General features: G+C 52.5%; 1 protein-coding gene across 1 annotated transcript in view; it reads right to left on the bottom strand.

The window, feature by feature from the left end:
- Positions 1–6,389: 6,389 nt before the first annotated feature.
- STK33 (serine/threonine kinase 33) overlaps positions 6,390–24,735 on the bottom strand; it is a 75,115-nt gene continuing 56,769 nt past the window's right edge. The window contains 8 exon segments of the mRNA XM_066583670.1: positions 6,390–9,886; positions 11,965–12,048; positions 15,557–15,573; positions 15,576–15,707; positions 15,710–15,773; positions 16,033–16,097; positions 16,100–16,117; positions 23,741–23,853. Of these exon segments, the coding sequence (XP_066439767.1) occupies positions 9,695–9,886; positions 11,965–12,048; positions 15,557–15,573; positions 15,576–15,707; positions 15,710–15,773; positions 16,033–16,097; positions 16,100–16,117; positions 23,741–23,853 (685 nt within the window). The 3' untranslated portion in view covers positions 6,390–9,694.

Below are 24,735 nucleotides of genomic sequence, written 5' to 3'. Positions count from 1 at the left end.
TAATTATATTCTTGTACATAGGAGGAGGTAGTATTATAGTAGTTATATTCTTGTACATAGGAGCAGTATTATAGTAGTTATATTCTTGTACATAGGAGCAGTATTATAGTAGTTATATTCTTGTACATAGGGGGCAGTATTATAGTGGTTATATTCTTGTACATAGGGGGCAGTATTATAGTAGTTATATTCTTGTACATAGGAGGCAGTATTATAGTAGTTATATTCTTGTACATAGGGGGCAGTATTATAGTAGTTATATTCTTGTACATAGGAGCAGTATTATAGTAGTTATAATCTTGTATATAGGGGGCAGTATTATAGTAGTTATATTCTTGTACATAGGAGGCAGTATTATAGTAGTTATATTCTAGTACATAGGAGGCAGTATTATAGTAGTTATATTCTTGTACATAGGGGCAGTATTATAGTAGTTATATTCTTGTACATAGGGGGCAGTATTATAGTAGTTATATTCTTGTACATAGAGGGCAGTATTATAGTAGTTATATTCTTGTACATAGGGGGCAGTATTATAGTAGTTATATTCTTGTATGTAGGAGGCAGTATTATAGTAGTTATATTCTTGTACATAGGGGGCAGTATTATAGTAGTTATATTCTTGTACATAGGGGGCAGTATTATAGTAGTTATATTCTTGTACATAGGGGGCAGTATTATAGTAGTTATATTCTTGTACATAGGGGACAGTATTATAGTAGTTATATTCTTGTACATAGGGGGCAGTATTATAGTAGTTATATTCTTGTACAGAGGGGGCAGTATTATAGTAGTTATATTCTTGGACATAGGGGGCAGTGTTATAGTAGTTAGATTCTTGTACATAGGAGCAGTATTATAGTAGTTATATTCTTGTACATAGGGGCAGTATTATAGTAGTTATATTCTTGTACATAGGGGGCAGTATTATAGTAGTTATATTCTTGTACATAGGGGACAGTATTATAGTAGTTATATTCCTGTACATAGGAGGCAGTATTATAGTAGTTATATTCTTGTACACAGGGGGCAGTATTATAGTAGTTATATTCTTGTACATAGGAGGCAGTATTATAGTAGTTATATTCTTGTACATAGGGGGCAGTATTATAGTAGTTATATTCTTGTACATAGGGGGCAGTATTATAGTAGTTATATTCTTGTACACAGGGGGCAGTGTTATAGTAGTTATATTCTTGTACATAGGAGGCAGTATTATAGTAGTTATATTCTTGTACATAGGGGGCAGTATTATAGTAGTTATATTCTTGTACATAGGGGGCAGTATTATAGTAGTTATATTCTTATACATAGGAGCAGTATTATAGTAGTTATATTCTTGTACATAGGGGGCAGCCTTATAGTAGTTATATTCTTGTACATAGGGGGCAGTATTATAGTAGTTATATTCTTGTTCATAGGAGGTAGTATTATAGTAGTTATATTCTTGTACATAGGGGGCAGTATTATAGTAGGTATATTCGTGTACATAGGGGGGCAGTATTATAGTAGTTATATTCTTATACATAGGGGGCAGTATTATAGTAGTTATATTCTTGTACATAGGGGGCAGTATTATAGTAGTTATATTCTTGTACATAGGGGGCAGTATTATAGTAGTTATATTCTTGTACATAGGAGGCAGTATTATAGTAGTTATATTCTTGTACATAGGGGGCAGTATTATAGTAGTTATGTTCTTGTACATAGGGGGCAGTATTATAGTAGTTATATTCTTGTACATAGGAGGCAGTATTATAGTAGTTATATTCTTGTATATAGGGGGCAGTATTATAGTAGTTATATTCTTGTACATAGAGGGCAGTATTATAGTAGTTATATTCTTGTACATAGGGGGCAGTATTATAGTAGTTATATTCTTGTACATAGGGGGCAGTATTATAGTAGTTATATTCTTGTACATAGGGAGCAGTATTATAGTAGTTATATTCTTGTACATAGAGGGCAGTATTATAGTAGTTATATTCTTGTACATAGGGGGCAGTATTCTAGTAGTTATATTCTTGTACATAGGGGGCAGTATTATAGTAGTTATATTCTTGTACATAGGGGGCAGTATTATAGTAGTTATATTCTTGTACATAGGGGGCAGTATTATAGTAGTTATATTCTTGTACATAGGGAGCAGTATTATAGTAGTTATATTCTTGTACATAGGGGGCAGTATTATAGTAGTTATATTCTTGTACATAGGGGGCAGTATTATAGTAGTTATATTCTTGTACATAGGGGGCAGTATTATAGTAGTTATATTCTTGTACATAGGGGGCAGTATTATAGTAGTTATATTCTTGTACATAGGGGGCAGTATTATAGTAGGTATATTCTTGTACATAGTGGGAAGTATTATAGTAGTTATATTCTTGTACATAGGGGGCAGTATTATAGTAGTTATACTCTTGTACATAGGGGGCAGTATTATAGTAGTTATACTCTTGTACATAGGGAGCAGTATTATAGTAGTTATATTCTTGTATATAGGGGGCAGTATTATAGTAGTTATATTCTTGTACATAGGGAGCAGTATTATAGTAGCTATATTCTTGTACATAGGGAGCAGTATTATAGTAGTTATATTCTTGTACATAGGGAGCAGTATTATAGCAGTTATATTCTTGTACATAGGAGGCAGTATTATAGTAGTTATATTCTTGTACATAGGGGGCAGTATTATAGTAGTTATATTCTTGTACATAGGGGGCAGTATTATAGTAGTTATATTCTTGTACATAGAAGGCAGTATTATAGCAGTTATATTCTTGTACATAGGGGGCAGTATTATAATAGTTATATTTTTGTACATAGGGAGCAGTATTATAGTAGTTATATTCTTGTATATAGGAGGCAGTATTCTAGTAGTTATATTCTTGCACATAGGAGGCAGTATTATAGTAGTTATATTCTTGTACATAGGGGCAGTATTATAGTAGTTATATTCTTGTACATAGGGGGCAGTATTATAGTAGTTATATTCTTGCACATAGGGGGCAGTATTATAGTAGTTATATTCTTGTACATAGGGGGCAGTATTATAGTAGTTATATTCTTGCACATAGGGGGCAGTATTATAGTAGTTATATTCTTGTACATAGGGGGCAGTATTATAGTAGTTATATTCTTGTACATAGGGGGCAGTATTATAGTAGTTATATTCTTGCACATAGGGAGCAGTATTATAGTAGTTATATTCTTGTACATAGGAGCAGTATTATAGTAGTTATATTCTTGTACATAGGAGGCAGTATTATAGTAGTTATATTCTTGTACATAAGGGGCAGTATTATAGTAGTTATATTCTTGTACATAGGGGGCAGTATTATAGTAGTTATATTCTTGCACATAGGGGGCAGTATTATAGTAGTTATATTCTTGTACATAGGGGGCAGTATTATAGTAGTTATATTCTTGTACATAGGGGCAGTATTATAGTAGTTATATTCTTGTACATAGGGGGCAGTATTATAGTAGTTATATTCTTGTACATAGGGGGCAGTATTATAGTAGTTATATTCTTGTACATAGGGGCAGTATTATAGTAGTTATATTCTTGTACATAGGAAGCAGTATTATAGTAGTTATATTCTTGTACATAGGGGGCAGTATTATAGTAGTTATATTCTTGTACATAGGGGGCAGTATTACAGTAGTTATATTCTAGTTATATTTTAGTATTCTCACTTTAGCTCCCTCCAGTGGTGGCTGCAGAGCGAATTTTGCTTTACAACCATGTACAATATGTTCTAGCTCTCACCCCTGTAGTTGTATAAGATGCACTTAGTTGTAGACGTATTCATCAGCAGATTTATAATATTGCGCTGTAGGATGTTCACAATAGAAGTTCCTGGAATTTTTGATCCTGACACATTAAGGTGAATAGCTGCGGCTTTCCGTCTGCGCAGCTTTGGCTCTGCTGTGTCTGGATGGGATGTTTATCTGTGTTGCTAATGGTTCTTGTCTTCTGGTTTACTGAGTTGTAATAAGTGAATGGACCCAGAGGGAGCGGAGGAGCTGCAGGTTTGCTTTGCTGCGGCTCCCACAAGCATTAGGTAACACCGAGTCCCGGATCCCCAGCGGAGGGCGGCTGCTCTGTCTACATGTTAAGCGTTTCCTCTCCCCGCAGGGTTCGGTCACAGTTGGCAGTTCCAGGGTCTGGGGTGTCCCCGGGGGCCGAATCCAGTGTTGCCCCATTAGCAGCTGTCGCCTGCGATTACTGCAGAGCTTGTTCCCCTCCAGGTAACCATGAAGTGCGAGCGGCGGCCGCTTGTTCCGTACAATTTACACCGTATTTAACCGTCTGTCTATCTCTGCCGCGACAATAAGGTGGAATCCGAGCTCCAAGTGCTTGTTGTCGCCCCGTGCCCGCTGCCACAACGGAATGAAAAAACGTGAAGAAACGCGTGCATTTTAAGAATTTGTTTTTGCTTTCCAACTATTGCGCGGTTTGCGGCCGCCACTGGAAATTCTTTTTTTACTTAGTAAAGTTTAATAGTTCAACACTTTTTTTTGTTTGATTAGGAAAAAACTGTATATACTGAGAGTGCGAGCCGCAGCCGCAGCGCACGGAGAGGGGCCACGGACTGCGATGTTAGGAACAAAACCAAAAACATGGCCGACCTCTCCATACTTACATTTTAGTTTTGGTACAAAAACTGTGGTATACTGCTCTTTTTAACCCCCCCCCCCCCCCGCATAAAAAACTTATTCCGCAGCGTTTTCATGTTTTTAAAAAGGGCGTGCGTTTCACGGATCAGCATAGGACAGCGTGCATGGGGCCTGATGACAGAGCTACATGGTGGTTACAGCCGTTCCCTGGACTGATACATTGTAGCGAACTATCAGGACGGGTTTATTCTGCGGATGCAATCGCAGTTCATTGTTTCAATTCACTGACTGCAAGCGCAGATGTTGCCGGTAATAGTAAGTAAACTCGGTGGCTGTTTTCCTATAGCGGCCGTCTGTAGGAGCGGATTTTGATGTGAAATTGCAAATGGCTAAATTCTGGCGCCAATTCCATCTGTATTTAGACCTGCGGAATATTGCGCCCGTGTGCCGGCGGCCTCGCTGTATTCGTTGCTGACTTTCCGCTAGGTGGCGCTCATCTTGCTGCGGGTTTCAGGCTTTGCTGTGAATTGTACCGTAAAAGCTGCGGAAATTCCACAGCAAACTCCGCCGCGGTTTACGTTCCGCCTGACGGCCGCCTTCACGCATCGCCAAAAAAACGTGCAATTACCCAGGTGGATTGTGTTGCAGAAACTCCCAACATTTACGGTAGAAACCAGAGAAACCGTGCGGGGGGCCGCAGCGCGGAGGAGAAGCTGTCTGTGAGGCAAGGGTTAAGATCCGCGACCAACACCCCCGCAGATGGGCGCTTCGGGACCCTCCGGATAGTTTCCGTTTTCAGCCTGAATTCCAGCTCTAAAAGCACAAACCTGCTGCCTTCCGGGGCGGAGCCGAAGCGGCGTTCACACCAGGCGCTTTTTCTTGCGCTTTTCCACAACTAACCCCATCGGACGCGGCGCGCATTTTGTTGATGTGGTTTTTAATTACAGGTAAAAGTTGCAAAAAATGCCAGATGTGAGAGCGGCCTCGGCGGGCAGAACCCTCTGGCGTACGCCGACCCCATCAGTGACAACGGGCGAGAGCCCCAAAAAAATGGCCACGCTGTGACTTTGTTTTCGCGCCGTACGCACCTGTGGATGGAGCCATTGGCGTCATAATTTAGCAATTTAGCGCAGCGCTGGGAGATGGCGCGATTTCATGGCCAGTGTGAAGGCGCCCCCAGAGTGCCGCATCCATGCCAAAAACCATGGCAGAAAGCTGCGGGCTTAACCGCAGTTTTTACAGTCTGAATTCGCATGGCCGCGCTCTCCGGCCGTAAACGCTGCACAATTATCACTCGCGGAATCGCAGTATTTGCCGTCGAAGCCTCAAATTCACGTGGGAAGTTTTATAATTGTTCCGTATTTCAAAATGTGGCCAAATCTGCACGATTTAGGGGCGAATTTGGCCATTGTGGAACCCCTGCGGTCTGCCGTTGCGACAGCGGCTGCGCCATGTGAGAAGGCGGCAGCTCATACAATCCGGATGCAAGGAGGACCGTCGTTCGCACCTTCCGGGCAGCGCGGCCCCTCCCTCTGGTAACGCAGCCCTGGGACTGCGGCGTACAGAACACAGCGATAAAGTCCAGCGTGCGGCGCCATTAACGAGCGGGTGGCAGCGTTGGCATGACGCAGGTGATCGCGGCTCCCCGTACGCAGCACATTAATATTGCAGCGCGTGGCGGCGATCGCTTTCTCATCCCTAATTGGCGCTCACGGGTTTCTTCCTCCTGGAGTCGCTGATTGATTTGAAGTTTAAATGAACTCATTTATTATAATTGCAAAAGTCCGGAATACAAAGTAGTTTACAACAAGGAGCGCCGGGCGAGATTGATGGCCGCCGCCAGAGAACCACCATCTGCCTCCGCCGACTCCACGGACGGCTTGTAGAATTGCCGAATGCATCAGGGGAGCAGGGCTTTATTTAGACGGCAGGGTGAAGACAAACCAGATATAACAAGATGGCGGCGGGGGCGGAGTCCTGCGATTGGATGATCGTTACCCCAGAACTCTACGGACCTTAATAAACCGCAGATGGCGGCGGCGGCGGCGGATTACCGTCACGTCCATTTCAATATTTGTGCAGAGTTTGCGGCGTTCAGACGGGCAGATCTTCGGTCTGCGTACGTCACCGTCAGCGCAGACCCAGAATCGCCTCTTACTCCGCTCACACGGCTGTTCTGTCAAAAACGGCGCTGCATGACTTGCTCAATTTTCACGGACAAGAGTGGGGCAGGTGACGAAGGCGCCCAGAAAAATCGGACGGCACTCGGGCGGCGTTCGTCTGCGGTCTTTTAATGTTTACATACAAGATTCTCGTATAACACACGGCGGTACGAAGGCGGATGAAGGGCTCATTCACCGGGCGACACCCCCTGTAGTCCGCAAAATAAGCAGCGTTTTCACTGTACGTATTTATGCCTATTCGGCGCACATGCCGGGGGGGGGGGGGAGGGGCATATACATTTACTGTTTTTTTCACGCACATTCATGGCGGCCCGACTGACGGCACGATAGTTTTTATCCACCGTCTCCAGCCCACATACGTAAAAACGCAGTGAATATTCAACCGCGTATCGGCTGCGTGTACACCTAGTCCCACAGACTTCAATGGGAGCTTTCGTCTGATTGCGGCCACGAGCGGACACACGAGCGGAAACGAGCGGACACACGAGCGGACACACGAGCGGACACACGAGCGGAAACGAGCGGACACACGAGCGGAAACGAGCGGACACACGAGGGGACACACACACACGAGCGGACACACGAGCGGACACGAGCGGACACACGAGCGGACACACGAGCGGCCACGAGCGGACACACGAGCGGGGACACGAGCGGACACACGAGCGGACACACGAGCGGACACACGAGCGGACACACGAGCGGACACACGAGCGGACACACGAGCGGACACATGAGCGGACACACGAGCGGACACACGGGCGGACACACGGGCGGACACACGAGCGGACACACGAGCGGACACACGAGCGGACACACGAGCGGACACACGAGCGGCCACGAGCGGACACACGAGCGGACACACGAGGGGACACACGAGCGGACACACGAGCGGACACACGAGCGGACACACGAGCGGGGACACGAGCGGACACACGAGCGGACACACGAGCGGACACACACACACGCGCGCTGCGGTTTTTCATTCGACTGAAAATCATGTGACAAATACTCGTCTGAACGCATCAACACGAACCGCTGGAGACGATTCTGTTCGTATGACGCGCGGGGAATATGTGTAACACAGGAGGTGAATGACCCCCAAGGGGGCGGCCGCCGGGGAACGTCCCGCAACTCTCTAAAGCAAGTTGGATCAGAGTCTGGAAAAGCTAAGAGAAATGTTTGGAGAGAACTGCGCCAAACTTATTAACGGACGGACGCTTCTCACTAAATGTGTTGTAAAGCCAGAAACCATCAGCTCTGCCCGCTGTAAATGTGCGCCAAAGTCTGCATTAATAACTGGCCACGCCCACTCCTGATAGGCCACACCCACTTTCCTAACTGGGGGCATTTGAGAAAAGTCAAATATGGCGTGCATAGTGACCTTTTTTAATCAAAAGCTTTGTTAAACTGCGCTTCAACTCATCGGTGTTTACAAGATCTCTGCTTGCTGTCAGTGGTTTGGAGCCTCATTAGATCTCTTCCTGACTTGGTCCTGCTCACAGCTGATGGCTTGTTACAATGTATCAGTGTAGGCAATCCACTGGGGGATCAAATGAAGCTGCTGGCTGTCCAGATGGTCGCTGAGGGTCCTGATTAAGGGCCTCCCCTCTAGTACAGATGGGTTTTATAAACCAAACCACCCCTTTAAGGAGGCCGTCTACCCAACATGCAGCTGGAGAGAAGGACAGACATGCTGACTGCGGCCATTGCAGCTTGTCTGACAGTCTGGCTGCTATGGATACAATGTAACAAGCACAGTGTGTTCTAGGGGTTGTCAGGCAGCGAGTCCCTAGCAACCAGTCTTCAGTTGGAGGCTGCGGGGGTGGGGCGACTCCCTCGGGAAACCTCCCATCTAAGGCCTCCCACCTGCTTAGGGATCACTAATCCCGGAGCCGCTCACACAAGAAATGACGCAGCGGCTGCGAGGACTCCATCATTTAATGGGAGGAAACAATCTGCAGAGTAACAACGCAAATCGGAATGTAGCGAGAGGGCGGGGGGGGGGGGGCGGACCGCCGATACAGCACGTTGGGGGCGCACCGCCAATAATTCCATATAACAAGAGGTCAGGGTGCACCCCTGCCACTAATTTCACGTAACGAGAGGGGGGGGGGGGGGCACCACCAGATACATGTAGTGAGGTGGGCGGGGGGCGGCGGGGGCACCACCGGATACATGTAGTGAGGTGGGCGGGGGGCGGCGGGGGCACCACCGGATACATGTAGTGAGGTGGGCAGGGGGGCACCACCGGATACATGTAGTGAGGTGGGCAGGGGGGCACCACCGGATACATGTAGTGAGGTGGGCAGGGGGGCACCACCGGATACATGTAGTGAGGTGGGCAGGGGGGCACCACCGGATACATGTAGTGAGGTGGGCAGGGGGGCACCACCGGATACATGTAGTGAGGTGGGCAGGGGGGCACCACCTGCAGCCCTTCTTGCGTTTTGTTTTTTTTTTAAACCACAGAGACTATGCGCATAAAAAGATACAAGAAGGACCAAATACGCCGTAAACACGTGAAAACGCTGCATATTTCACGGACTGAAACGGCATCCACCTGTGGGACGGACACGGCAGATTCCACCACTTCGCCCCCAACCCAGGACCGCCAGAGTGGGCAGCAGCGCCTGAAGCTCAGTAGCGCCGTCACATCCTGGACTTCCTGTCTCCTTTATGGCATTGGGCTCACGGACGGCCGACATCACCGCGTCCCGGAGATCTGCTCTTCAGGGGCCGGCGTGCGGCGGCAGGAGTCGTTTCCATTGATGCGCCACAATTTTTCGCAGTGTTCACACTTAGCGGAGAAGGAAGGAAGGCGCTCGGTCCGCTCCTCACTGTGGGGTCCCTATTATTTTGGCACAAGGACTTCCTGCGGTCCGACATTAATGTGTCTTTTTCACCCGGGAGCTGCTGGGGGGTCCGGGGGAGGCTCGCTGCCCGGCGCTGGCACTGGAGCCGATTCTTGCAGAGTCCGACTTCCCAGAGGTCCCTCTTATGGACTGGGACAGAGAATGGTCCTGACCGTCATGGGGCCGCCTTGGCTTGGACTTTGGAGAGGTCTTTCCTTCTGCGGTCTGAAGACATAAAGATACAAATACAAGAGAATATTCTCCATCCCCATGGTTACCGGCGCTAAAAAGCAACATGGACAAAAGCCAAACTAGCCGGACCAACGCTCCATCGTGTGACCACTCCTGCACTGACAGCCACGGCAGTCAAGTACAGCTTTGTTGGCTCTACACCTGGCGACACCCCACCGCCAGACCCCGTTGTCGGCTCTTCACCTGGCGACATCCCCCCACCAGACCCCGTTGGCAGCTCTACACCTGGCGACATCCCCCCACCAGACCCCGTTGGCAGCTCTACACCTGGCGACATCCCCCCACCAGACCCCGTTGGCAGCTCTACACCTGGTGACACCCCCCCCCCCCGCCAGACCCCGTTGGCAGCTCTACACCTGGCGACATCCCCCCACCAGACCCCGTTGGCAGCTCTACACCTGGCGACATCCCCCCACCAGACCCCGTTGGCGGCTCTACACCTGGCGACATCCCCCCCATCAGACCCCTTGTCAGCTCTACACCTGGTGACATCCCCCCGCGAGACCCCGTTGTCAGCTCTACACCTGGTGACATCCCCCCGCCAGACCCCGTTGGCAGCTCTACACCTGGCGACATCCCCCCACCAGACCCCGTTGGTCGGCTCTACACCTGGCGACATCCCCCCCCATCAGACCCCTTGTCAGCTCTACACCTGGTGACATCCCCCTGCCAGACCCCGTTGTCAGCTCTACACCTGGTAACATCCCCCCGCCAGATGCCGTTGTCAGCTCTACACCTGGCGACATCCCCCCACCAGACCCCGTTGGCAGCTCTACACCTGGCGACATCCCCCCACCAGACCCCGTTGGCGGCTCTACACCTGGCGACAACCCCCCACCAGACCCCGTTGTCGGCTCTTCACCTGGCGACACCCCCCCCCCCCCGCCAGACCCCGTTGGCAGCTCTACACCTGGCGACACCCCCCCCCCCCCACCAGACCCCGTTGGCAGCTCTACACCTGGCGACATCCCCCCACCAGACCCCGTTGGCGGCTCTACACCTGGCGACATCCCCCCCCCATCAGACCCCTTGTCAGCTCTACACCTGGTGACATCCCCCCACCAGACCCCGTTGTCAGCTCTACACCTGGTGACATCCCCCAGTCAGACCCCATTGTCAGCTCTACACCTGGTGACATTCCCCCACCAGACCCCGTTGTCAGCTCTACACCTGGTGACATCCCCCCATCAGACCCCGTTGTCAGCTCTACACCTGGTGACATCCCACCACCAGACCCCGTTGTCAGCTCTACACCCGGTGACATCCCCCCCACCAGACCCCGTTGTCAGCTCTACACCCGGTGACATCCCCCCACCAGACCCCGTTGTCAGCTCTACACCTGGTGACATCCCCCCACCAGACCCCGTTGTCAGCTCTACACCCGGTGACATCCCCCCACCAGACCCCATTGTCAGCTCTACACCCGGTGACATCCCCCCCCACCAGACCCCGTTGTCAGCTCTACACCTGGTGACATCCCCCCACCAGACCCCGTTGTCAGCTCTACACCTGGTGACATCCCCCCACCAGACCCCGTTGTCAGCTCTACACCTGGTGACATCCCCCCACCAGACCCCGTTGTCAGTTCTACACCCGGTGACATCCCCCCACCATCAGACCCCGTTGTTAGCTCTACACCCGGTGACATCCCCCCCCCACCAGACCCCGTTGTCAGCTCTACACCTGGTGACATCCCCCCCCACCAGACCCCGTTGTCAGCTCTACACCTGGTGACATCCCCCCCCACCAGACCCCGTTGTCAGCTCTACACCCGGTGACATCCCTCCACCAGACCCCGTTGTCGGCTCTACACCCGGTGACATCCCCCCCACCAGACCCCGTTGTCAGCTCTACACCCGGTGACATCCCCCCACCAGACCCCGTTGCCGGTTCTACACCTGGTGACATCTGATGGTTTCTGTACTGCCATCTGTGTGATCCTCTCCTTTATACCTGACGCTCCCACATCACCTGAGCGCACTGGCCTGCTGGGGGGCACATACTTCTATCACCACAGGGTACAGTTGCTGCCTTGTGTGTTTATTGCTTACAGCATTGGAAGGCTTGAGGCTCGTGTTCTTCTTCAGGACGGTTCCGTTTGGAAGAGAAGCCAACAGAAGTTTCTTCTTCCCGACCTAAAAGGATTGAAAAGATGTATGAGCAGCTGTAAGGGCAGAATAGGGGTGCGGTAGTGGCGGAGGACGCGATGGAAGGAGCAGACGGACGCGGGAGGAGGTGCAGCGGCTCTGTGTACCCTTATCAGGGGCTTGCAGTACAGTCAGTGATGGAGGAGAACACACAGCAGCCGCCATCGCTGCGGCCTGGACCTCTACAGAGGGGCTCCCACAGCGGTTTGACGGCCTCCGCCCGTCTGATGTGGATGAGGCTTTCATAGTGGAAATGGTGCTGATTGCACTGGCTGACTTGTCTACACCAGCTCCGCAGAGGCCGGCCGTAGGGATGACATATGAAAAAATCTCGTCCGCAGGGGCCGGAATTACTTCTGTACTGGAAACTGACCCACGATGTTTGCGCCCGGATGTCCACTTCTGTGATGGATTTCAAGCCTTTCAATGCCAAGCAGTGACGTCTGCAGCAGCTCACCCAGGAGCGCGCCGCAGCAAAGTCACGTGTGTGGGACACTATTATTGGCGCAGAGACGCCCTGCCAATGCGCAAAATGCGAGAGCTGATGGGTCACGTCTTGATGCAAAACTGCGATTTTCCACTTCTGAATTCCACATGTGGATTTTGACCACGGACCGGGCTAAATAAGCACGGATCTGCGCCAAAGACCACAACGGAAAGGCGCCGTTTATAGAAGCCGGGTTCACGCTGAGAATTGCGCAATGCATTGTGTGGTGTGAACACGACCTCCGGATCAGGCGGGGGTTACTGTGGATCCAACACAACGTCAGAATCCTGTTAGCGTCCCACGGAGTCCGCGCCATAGTTCACACAGCCGGATGTGCATGTGGATCGGCGGCATCTACAAAGGGCATCTTCCTAACATGTGCGGTGCGTGTGCAGCACACGTCAGGAGTCCCTACATACATGCCTGATACTGGACAACGGACACAGCTGGAAAGAACTGCGATCGCAGCTGTTAACCGTTTAAATGGCGCTGTCCGTTGTGACCGCAGCAGGTAAAATGTAGGGACTGGGACTCCCTGAAAGCCCCTCCCCCACCCCTCGACACTGTGATGAACGTTTAGGGTGCTGTGTGGATGTCATGGCAGTTGGGGCCCTCTGAAGGGCCCAAGAGCTATCATGACTGCCTAGAATAGGATACCTGTCAGAATACAGTGTGCTGCAATAGTAGAGTATTGCAGTATACTGTAAGGGCGGTCGAACTCAAAAAACTAAGTAAGATTAAAGATTTTTTTTAATTAGTACAAACATAAAATTAAAACGGTTTTAATCTTCCATATCCGCAGTCGTGGCGCCGTGCGCCTGCAGAAGGCCGCATTATTAGCAGGCAGCTGTCCACGGGCCCCGTCTCCACAAATACCGAGTGCGGCCGGATTTACACGGGCGAAATGTACAAAACATGCAGGAAAATAGACCCCATTATTAGCGAGTGGGCGGAGTTACAGGGCGATTCATCTCCGGAGCAACGCTTCAAGATACACAAACCGCAGCAGGTATATTTTTGGGGCCGTATACTCCATTATCGCCCATTTATCGCACATTCAGGTGTTTTTTTTCGCAGAATTCATCGCATCTGCAGGGAAAATAGCAAATCTGTAAATGCGATCCGAGTCTCTCAGACCGAATCCGCAAAATCATACGTACCAATAAAGACTACGGGCACAAAAGCCAGACCTCGCCCTGCGCAAGGGAGGGAGAAATAACGAGCTATGGGGGCCAAAGATGGCGGCAAATCAACCCCCCCCTCCCTCCACCCGTTTCGCTGCACCAGGTGTTTTTAAGGGTAGCAGTGAAACATGCAACTCGTCCTGCAGAAGCCAACCAGAAGCCCCCGCGGCACCGGAGATGGGGGTCACCGGGTTATGGAAGGGGAGAGAAGAAAACTAAATGGGCCGCAGCAGGAAGGGGTTAAAATGTAATACGGTGCGAAGGTGTGAGGTGGCAGCAGAACTCTCTGCCCCGATACACTGTAACGACCCTCAGCTGTGAGAAGGAGCTCTAAAAGGAAATTAAAGGTTTGCCCCGTTTTTCGTTCTGTAACAATTTGAAAAATCTTTATTTACAGAAAAACAGACAATTCGTCAGGATCCAGCACCACGAAGAACGGGGGGCACCGCAGCGGCATGGGGGCGGCGGCCAGAGCTTGTACATAATCAGAAATACATCATGGGGCCCTTCTTCCAAACACAGCGCCACCCCTGTCCGCAGCCCAAGTACGGTATCACAGTTCAGTCTCATTCACTCCAGTGGAGCTGTAATACCAGACACAACCCATGGACAGGGGTGGCGCTGTTCCTGGAGGAGCAGTCATGTGTTTGCGGTCCTGACATCCCCTTTATAGGTTCACATATTTCCTTCCTTTGGGTTACAATGTTATAAAATGAGTTTGTCCCCCCCCCCCCCCCACTAAAACACAGAAGCGCATTCGGAGAAGCCGCGGCTCCATTCTGCGTCCGTCGGCTGTAAGTCACAGGCTGACATTTACTGTCCAGTAAAACGGCCCTGAAGCCGTCGCTCAGATATACAAGGCAGAGGAGAAATATTCAATTCTTCAATAAACTGCAAATAACAATAAACCGCGGCTTTATGGGCCCATGAAGGGGAACGACTCATTAAAGGGATCTCGGCGCGGCTCTAACGCTCCAATATCTGTCAATGTTATCACGGGAAGACGGCGCCGGGCTGTAAATCAGAGGGAGGTTACTGCGGCGGACGCACCGAGGAGACGAGGAGGATGTGACGGGGATCCAGGGCATGGAGTAGAGGGTAGGGTCAGGGACCCCGGGGCACAGGGCAGGCGGTGGGATCAGGAAGCCAGGGCATGGAGTAGAGGGTAGGGTCAGGGACCCCGGGGCACAGGGCAGGCGGTGGGATCAGGAAGCCAGGGCATGGGGTAGAGGATAGGGTCAGGGACCCCGGGGCACAGGGTAGCCGGCAGGGTCAGGAAGCCAGGGCATGGGGTAGAGGGTAGGGTCAGGGACCCGGGGCACAGGGTAGGCGGCAGGGTCAGGAAGCCAGGGCATGGGGTAGAGGGTAGGGTCAGGGACCCCGGGGCACAGGGTAGGCGGCAGGGTCAGGAAGCCAGGGCATGGGGTAGAGGGTAGGGTCAGGGACCCCGGGGCACAGGGTAGGCGGCAGGGTCAGGAAGCCAGGGCATGGGGTAGAGGGTAGGGTCAGGGACCCCGGGGCACAGGGTAGGCGGCAGGGTCAGGAAGCCAGGGCATGGGGTAGAGGGTAGGGTCAGGGACCCCGGGGCACAGGGTAGGCGGCAGGGTCAGGAAGCCAGGGCATGGGGTAGAGGGTAGGGTCAGGGACCCTGGGGCACAGGGTAGGCAGGGGGAAGGATGGACAGCAGGATCAAGGAGTAGCGCAGGCGGTGGGCCCAGGACACAGTCGGGGTGGTGGGCCCAGTGTAGGCGGTGGGCTCAGGGGGCCAGGTGTGGCATACATGCTGGGGTCAGGGACCCCTCAGACAAGATGGGTAAATATATACCGGTTTGGTTGGCGTGGAGGTTTGCTGCTGCAGCTGTCTGTCTCAGACGTTCCTTGGCTGCTCGCTGGGCTGCTCCGGTCCTCGCCTGCGCCCACCATGGCAGCCCCACAGATGTAATTGGTATCTCCTTCCAGATGGTCCTCATTGTCCGGCTGTTCCTCCAGGTCTTCATCATCTCCAGCACGTTGGACGGCCTCTGGACGCTGCTGGTGTCGCCCTACCAAGACAGAAGGCATGAGATAAATAGCGCAGCGCTACGCCAACGAAGGGGCATGGAACTATCCAGGAGGCTCAATGATCTGCCATCTTCGGGACGGCGAGGTGTCGGATCACCAAATATTCCGTGACTCGGCATGTCCATAGGTGGCCCCCATGCTAGCGGGAGAACGCGCGGATTACAATGTCACGCTGTTCATATCACTCTGGAGCCGGAGGCGGATCTCTCATGTTATTGGGGATTGCAGAGGGCGACCTACTGTGATCCAGGGACTATCCAGCAGCTCGTTGGCCGTTATCCGGTCCGCGGGATCCACTCGCAGAGTTTCTGCAGGACGTCTTTGGCTGGAGGAAAAGTGGAGAAGAACAGGAAAATTTGGAGTCCTTGTAGGCTATAGAATAGAGGACAGGGAGCGGTGGCACCGAACCATGACCCGTGGGCAGAGCGTCCCGTGGGCATTGAACCAGGGGCCCCTCCATTGATAGTTCTGCTGTGTTCTCATGTGGCCCTCAGGCACCTGCAATCTCTGCCCCCGATCAGCTCCATTCAGGAACTGTGGCACAAAAATACAGCAACTGCTAAGAAAAACTTTTGAAGCATTTCCAAGATCTCTGCTTGCTGTCAGTGAATGAGTTTAACCCCATAAAAGACCTGCCTTTTTTTCATATTGTCGCATTATTCGGTTTTCGTTGATGTATGTATGATGGTATGAGGCTGGTGGTTAACCCCTTAGTGACTGCCCATATGTGTTTTTACATCTTGGGCTTCTGGGCTCTAATCCCCAGGGCTGTAAAAACACAGTCACCCTGGGGATTAAAGCCGGGGGTCTGCGTGTATAACAGCTCCCTGCCATCGGCTGCCAGAAGTAGCCAACAGCCTGGAGCCGTCCTCAGGGTCCGCGATATCCGAGCCCGGGTCACGCAATAGATAACGGCGATCGCATAAATGTAATGAAAAGGGAAATAAAGTTACATTTCCAGCTCTCTTCACGGAGCGGATCTATGGGAGGAGCGGACACTCCTCACCTCCGTCCTGCGATGACGCTCCTCACCTCCGTCCTGCGAGGACGCTCCTCACCTCCGTCCTGCGAGGACGCTCCTCACCTCCGTCCTGCGAGGACGCTCCCTCACCTCCGTCCTGCGAGGACGCTCCTCACCTCCGTCCTGCGAGGACGCTCCTCACCTCCGTCCTGCGAGGACGCTCCTCACCTCCGTCCTGCGAGGACGCTCCTCACCTCCGTCCTGCGAGGACGCTCCTCACCTCCGTCCTGCGAGGACGCTCCTCACCTCCGTCCTGCGAGGGACACTCCTCACCTCTGTCCTGTGATGACACTCCTCACCTCCGTCCTGTGAGGACACTCCTCACCTCCGTCCTGTGATGTCCTCACCTCCGTCCTGTGATGTCCTCACCTCTGTCCTGTGATGACACTCCTCACCTCCGTCCTGTGAGGACACTCCTCACCTCCGTCCTGTGAGGACACTCCTCACCTCCGTCCTGTGATGACACTCCTCATCTCTGTCCTGCGATGTCCTCACCTCTGTACTGCGATGTCCTCACCTCTGTACTGCGATGTCCTCACCTCTGTACTGCGATGTCCTCACCTCTGTACTGCGATGTCCTCACCTCTGTACTGCGATGTCCCCGCGCGGTCTGGTCCTTCCCCGACCGGACGCCGTTTTCTGTGCATGTGCGCCGGACGTAAAATGTTGGGCACGTGCAAAAGGCTGGAGAGCCCGGGAGATTTAAAATCTGCCTGCTCCCGGATAGCATGAGCTGTTGCCAGTCCCCAGTCACATGATCGCCGTTGTCCAATGGAGATGAAATTATGTACATACAGGCCCCTGGGTTTATCCACGGACCTTACACCGCCTTCTGTGCATGTGCCCGCTGCCAGAATGGTGGACGCACGCACAAACACCGCGGATTGCCGGGGTGATTTAAAATCTCCCTACTTCTGGCTACCAAACGTAACTGAAAGCCTGGAGATCTCATGGGGGGGGGGGGGGGTGAGCTCTTTATCCGTGGACCTTCTCCAGCTTTGGCATATGTGCCTGTCGGCAAAATGGCGAATGCAAGCGCAGAAGCTAGGGAGAGCCCGGGAAATTTACAGTCTCCTTACTACCGACTACCAACGGTCACCGAGAGCCTGGAGCAGTGACGGGTGGCCTGGTGGAGCGGTCCCCGGTCACATGATAAAGAGGTAGCGATCTACCTTAGGCCGGTCACACACGGCAGGATAGAAATTATGGATTCGGCATGCGTCTGATCCACGGAAATATGCGGATCCATTAACTGCATTGGATTACACAATTGCGCTGACATTAGCGGGTTGGAAGTACGTAATACACTCGCAGAAAAGAGAAAGCAGCAGGTTGTATTATACACCGGATATCCGCAAGGCAGAGCCTTGGTGACATCCCACCACCAGACCCCGTTGTCAGCTCTACACCTGGTGACATCCCCCGCCAGACCCCGTTGTCAGCTCTACACCTGGTGACATCCCCGCCAGACCCCGTTGTCAGCTCTACACCTGGTGACATCCCCCCCGCCAGACCCCGTTGTCAGCTCTACACCTGGTGACATCCCACCATCAGACCCCGTTGTCAGCTCTACACCTGATGACATCCCCCCCGCCAGACCCCGTTGTCAGCTCTACACCTGGTGACATCCCCCCGCCAGACCCCGTTGTCAGCTCTACACCTGGTGACATCCACCACCAGACCCCGTTGTCAGCTCTACACCTGGTGACATCCCCCCGCCAGACCCCGTTGTCAGCTCTACACCTGGTGACATCCCACCACCAGACCCCGTTGTCAGCTCTACACCTGGTGACATCCCCCCGCCAGACCCCGTTGTCAGCTCTACACCTGTGACATCCCCCGCCAGACCCCGTTGTCAGCTCTACACCTGGTGACATCCCCCCGCCAGACCCCGTTGTCAGCTCTACAACCTGGTGACATCCCACCATCAGACCCCGTTGTCAGCTCTACACCTGGTGACATCCCCCCCGCCAGACCCCGTTGTCAGCTCTACACCTGGTGACATCCCACCCGCCAGACCCCGTTGTCAGCTCTACACCTGGTGACATCCCACCCGCCAGACCCCGTTGTCACATCTACACCTGGTGACATCCCCCCAGACTCCGTTGTCAGCTCTACACCTGGTGACATCCCACCGCCAGACCCCGTTGTCGGCTCTACACCTGGTGACATCCCCCCGCCAGACCCCGCTGTCACATCTACACCTGGTGACATCCCCCGCCAGACCCCGTTGTTACATCTACACCTGGTGACATCCCCCCACCAGACCCCGTTGTCACATCTACACCTGGTGACATCCCCCCACCAGACCCCGTTGTCAGCTCTACACCTGGTGACATCCCCCCACCAGACCCCGTTGTCACATCTACACCTGGTGACATCCCCCCACCAGACCCCGTTGTCAAATCTACACCTGGTGACATCCCCCCACCAGACCCCGTTGTCACATCTACACCTGGTGACATCCCCCCGTCAGACCCCGCTGTCACATCTACACCTGGTGACATCCCCCGTCAGACCCCGTTGTCACATCTACACCTGGTGACATCCCCCCGTCAGACCCCGCTGTCACATCTACACCTGGTGACATCCCCCCCGCCAGACCCCGTTGTCACATCTACACCTGGTGACATCCCCCCGCCAGACCCCGTTGTCAGCTCTACACCTGGTGACATCCCCGTCAGACCCCGCTGTCACATCTACACCTGGTGACATCCCCCCGCCAGACCCGTTGTCACATCTACACCTGGTGACATCCCCCGCCAGACCCCGTTGTCACATCTACACCTGGTGACATCCCCCCGCCAGACCCCGTTGTCACATCTACACCTGGTGACATCCCCCCGCCAGACCCCGTTGTCACACCTACACCTGGTGACATCCCCCACCAGACCCCGTTGTCACACCTACACCTGGTGACATCCCCCACCAGACCCCGTTGTCACACCTACACCTGGTGACATCCCCCCACCAGACCCCGTTGTCACACCTACACCTGGTGACATCCCCCCACCAGACCCCGTTGTCACACCTACACCTGGTGACATCCCCCACCAGACCCCGTTGTCACACCTACACCTGGTGACATCCCCCCACCAGACCCCGTTGTCACACCTACACCTGGTGACATCCCCCCACCAGACCCCGTTGTCACATCTACACCTGGTGACATCCCGCCACCAGACCCCGTTGTTGGCTCTACACCTGCTGACATCCCCCCACCAGTCTCGCTGTCAGCTCTACACCTGGTGACATCCCACCACCAGACCCCGTTGTCACACCTACACCTGGTGACATCCCCCCACCAGACCCCGTTGTCACACCTACACCTGGTGACATCCCCCACCAGACCCCGTTGTCACACCTACAACCTGGTGACATCCCCCCACCAGACCCCGTTGTCACACCTACACCTGGTGACATCCCCCCACCAGACCCCGTTGTCACACCTACACCTGGTGACATCCCCCCACCAGACCCCGTTGTCACACCTACACCTGGTGACATCCCCCCACCAGACCCCGTTGTCACATCTACACCTGGTGACATCCCGCCACCAGACCCCGTTGTTGGCTCTACACCTGCTGACATCCCCCCACCAGTCTCGCTGTCAGCTCTACACCCTGGTGACATCCCACCACCAGACCCCGTTGTCACACCTACACCTGGTGACATCCCCCACCAGACCCCGTTGTCACACCTACACCTGGTGACATCCCCCCACCAGACCCCGTTGTCACACCTACACCTGGTGACATCCCCCCACCAGACCCCGTTGTCACACCTACACCTGGTGACATCCCCCCACCAGACCCCGTTGTCACACCTACACCTGGTGACATCCCCCACCAGACCCCGTTGTCACATCTACACCTGGTGACATCCCGCCACCAGACCCCGTTGTTGGCTCTACACCTGCTGACATCCCCCACCAGTCTCGCTGTCAGCTCTACACCTGGTGACATCCCACCACCAGACCCCGTTGTCACATCTACACCCGGTGACATCCCACCACCAGACCCCGTTGTCAGCTCTACACCTGGTGACATCCCCCCACCAGACCCCGTTGTCACATCTACACCTGGTGACATCCCACCATCAGACCCCGTTGTCAGCTCTACACCTGGTGACATCCCACCATCAGACCCCGTTGTCACATCTACACCTGGTGACATCCCACCATCAGACCCCGTTGTCAGCTCTACACCTGGTGACATCCCACCACCAGACCCCGTTGTCACATCTACACCTGGTGACATCCCCACGCCAGACCCCATTGGGTCCTGGAGTTTCATCAGTTGTGCCCTGAAATCCAACAGATGTTCCCCATTACAGGCCGAGCCGTGTGTCCTGTAAGTAGATTAGGGCCACAATGGGTATGTTTCTGAACACGGGAATGGGGGGATTCATTTTGGGGTGAACGTCTTCATTCCTATGTGTGCTGGACAAAAAGACACTGTTTTTAAAATGACACAATTGCTGAAAAACAGGAAAATCATAACTTTTCCTTCTGCTTTGTTAAGATTCATTCAAAAGCTGTGGGGTTAAAATCCTCCTGACGCCCCTAGAGGAGTGCGTTAAGGGGTCTCGTTTTCAAACTGTGGTCATTTGTGGGGGATCCATCATTCTGACACCCATGAGCCTTTATAATCTTGGCTGGGGCAGGAAAACAAAATGTTCCTCAAAATGTTAATAATTAAATTTGTATGTCTAAATGGTTAAAAAAAAAAAAAAAACTAAAGTTTTTCCAATCTGCTTCCAGAATAAAGTAAATGGATGGAAATATATATCTCATCACAAATGTATACAGTCTGTTTGCACATATTTCACATACTGCAGTTGAAAATGTGAAAAATGTTTGGTGAGGGGGGGGGGGGGGGGGGGGTCGCAGTGCAGTAAAACCCTGCGCTCCGGTTACAGCGACGCCAGATTTATAGAGCTTTATCGTAATCTTTCACATAACACGGCGCCGCGTTACACACTTTGGGCCATTTTTCTGACTTGTTTTGCACCATTTTTGGCTCCGTGACGTTTCTTGCTTTCAGGTTGGCGGGTTTGTTCCCAGCGTTCTCCTATTATTGTGTGACGGAAACGTGAGGTACGCAGGCTGCCTTTATCAGGCTCTCTGCTACCATCACAACTGACTGGCACCCTGCCACTGCACGGTGCCACTAGGGGTGATCGTACCACTGATGCCGCGGACACGAATAATCATTAAATCGGAGGGGGTGGAGCTACGAGCGTGGCGCTATGGCTGCCGCAGGAGGCGCCCAGCTGATGATACGCCATTTCACACTTGGGGCTCTCAGTATAACGGACAGAATAAACCGCGTTCAGGAGGAGCAGATTTTGTATATGACTTTCAGTCAGTAGTCGCGGTCCGCCACCGCAGGACCGAGGAAGGAGACGAGTGTGAAAAATAGGGCAGCCGGCTGCCCGCTACCAGCGTTAGGACGTGAGGCCCTTTTACACGGGACGATGTTCAACCCTCCGCACCGCCGATGATAGCAGGATAAGTGCATGCAGGGACTGACCGCTTACAGTGATTGGGGGTAGGGGGGGTGCGCCCCGGCTGCCCTGCCCCCATGCTGGTGCGCTCTGCGCGATACTCACCCCCGTGTAACAGCACAGAGCCTCACTGCCGGCCATCGCTGCTCCGTGTGAACGGACCCTTCGTTTATGGGGTTTTTCAGGCAGGTGACCAGTTCCCTTTAAAGTCTATGTGATTCTATAAGAGCGCAGCACGTGCGCCGCCACTCCTAGTCACTGCGAGCTCTACGCATGTAGCCGTGAGGCAGCGGCGCATCAATTGGGCCTTCTTAAGGGTGTTGAAGAAGAACAGTGAAAACGCATCAATACCAAATCCACGTGTGAAACGCTGCGGACTTCACGGACGGATAATGTGAATGAGCCCTTAGACGAGCCGCCATGACACGGGGGGGGGGGGGGGGGGTGGGGGGGTTAGATCCTGTTCATGGAGGTGAAGAGTCTGTTACAATGTATCTGTCCAGACGGCCCGCTACAGCTCAGTAGTATAATATAGACAGGATACAACTGGAACAAACCCTCAGCTGTGCAAACAACTACAGCAGGAAGGATGTATTTTAGATCTATTCACTGACAGCAAACATGGATATTGAAAACAATAAGAAATTTGAAAGACAAACTAAGGATTAAATAATAAAGGTTATTCTTTCTACAGTGGAAATTCCTACAATTTTCAAATTCACCCCATCAGCTCCTCACCATTTTCAAGATCTCTGCTTGCTGTCATTCAGTTTCTTCCAGTGGATGGATATCAGCCCTGATCTTGTGACAGACGCACACATCTCTGACAACGGTAAGTGGCCGACCCTGTGTGTCTGCACACGACCAGAAGGTTCCTACTGATTGACAGCAAGCAGAGATCCTGAACAATTAATGCAGCAGGTATATTAAGAAATTGTGTAAAGACCATTTGCTGAATCTGGAATATCCCTTTAAGTGTTATTTGTAAAGCCTGGCCATCCCCTTTAAGCAGGAGTTTCTTTGTCCTCATTCAGAGCAATAGATGGAGGCTCGGGGGCGCCGGCCGTTTTGGGCAGATCCCCTTGTTTGCACACATAATAGCGGCGGCCCCGGGTGGAGATGGAAGCGCGCGGCTCTCGCTACGGCCACTCTGACATTAGATAAGGCATAAACCGCGCCATTCTTCTAATGTAAGCGATCAATAGCTGAACCTTTCCTAAGTACACCTCCATGTCAGCCGAACAATGGCGCGCTCTGCCCCGGCGTGCCGCTGCTAAAAGGCCCTTTATTCGCCGCTCCCGCGCACGCTCTGGCCCGGGGCTTCTGGCGGCTATTAAAAGCCTTTTGTCGGCGGAGCACGCTGGTTCTGGCCTCGGAGTGGATGTAAACAAGCTCTTGGCATTCTGTGTGGGCACTTACCCGCCTCGCTCACCGACTGCCACACGGAAGACGAAAACTTCAATTCCCCTCGCTTTATGAGTTCAAAAAGTTTCTCTTCTGTGTTCCCCTTGAATGGCGGCCCCCCCGACAACCTGCCGGAAGAAGCAGACTCATGATCAGTCTGGGGATCCCTGGATCACCACAAGTCCACTGAGGCGAGGGGGGCAGCACGGACCCCCCAGTACCGGACCCCACAAAAATACGCACATAAGGCCTCTTTCACACGGCGACAGCGATTCCACCGCGAGAAAAACCGCAGCGACATTGCATCCATGTTCTGTGCGATATCACTGCGTTTTCTCGTGGCAATATTGCAATTTTGTGGCGGTCGACATAAGCCCTACTCCAAAAATAAGCCCTGGCTGCTTGAAAAAGAAAAAAAGTACAACACACAATACATCACCCAACAGGCGCTGTCCGCTCCGCCGCGCGTCTCCTCTGCAGCTCCGCCGGACTTGCTTGTAGTTTTCCCTCAGCGCTTCCCGGTCGGGGGTTCAAAATCATCACTTCCAGGAAGCACTGGCTCTGATTGGTTCTTGAGCACCGCAGCTCAGCCAATCACTGCAGCGCTTGATGAATGGCTGTGATTGGTTCATCGAATGCTGGCTCTGATTAGCTGAGCTGCAACGTTCAAGAACCAATCACAGCCAGCGCTTCCTTGAGGCGGGGTTTTGAACCTCCAAACCAGGAAGTGCTTGCTGCAAACCACAAGCAAGTCAGCCGGAGCTGCAGAGGAGACGCGGCGCCTCTCGGGTGATGAAATCCACAAAGGAGAAAAGAATCTCTGCGCTGGTTTTCTCAGGCAGTGGGGGGCGCCGGAGAGTTCACTTCCTGAAAAAATAAACAAACGCGGAGATCTGTTTCTCCTCTCTGGATTCGGTCTGTGTTCTATGCCCGATACTCTGGTCTCCTGCAGGTCCGTGCCGGATTATCAGACGCCTGCCTCTACAGGGCGGCCTGCGGGGGGCGCTGCG

Source organism: Eleutherodactylus coqui, chromosome 11 (genome assembly GCF_035609145.1).
Source record: "Eleutherodactylus coqui strain aEleCoq1 chromosome 11, aEleCoq1.hap1, whole genome shotgun sequence".
Lineage (NCBI taxonomy): Eukaryota > Metazoa > Chordata > Amphibia > Anura > Eleutherodactylidae > Eleutherodactylus > Eleutherodactylus coqui.
The sequence above is the reverse complement of the archived record's forward strand: the minus strand, read 5'-3'. Positions and strand labels throughout refer to the sequence as shown.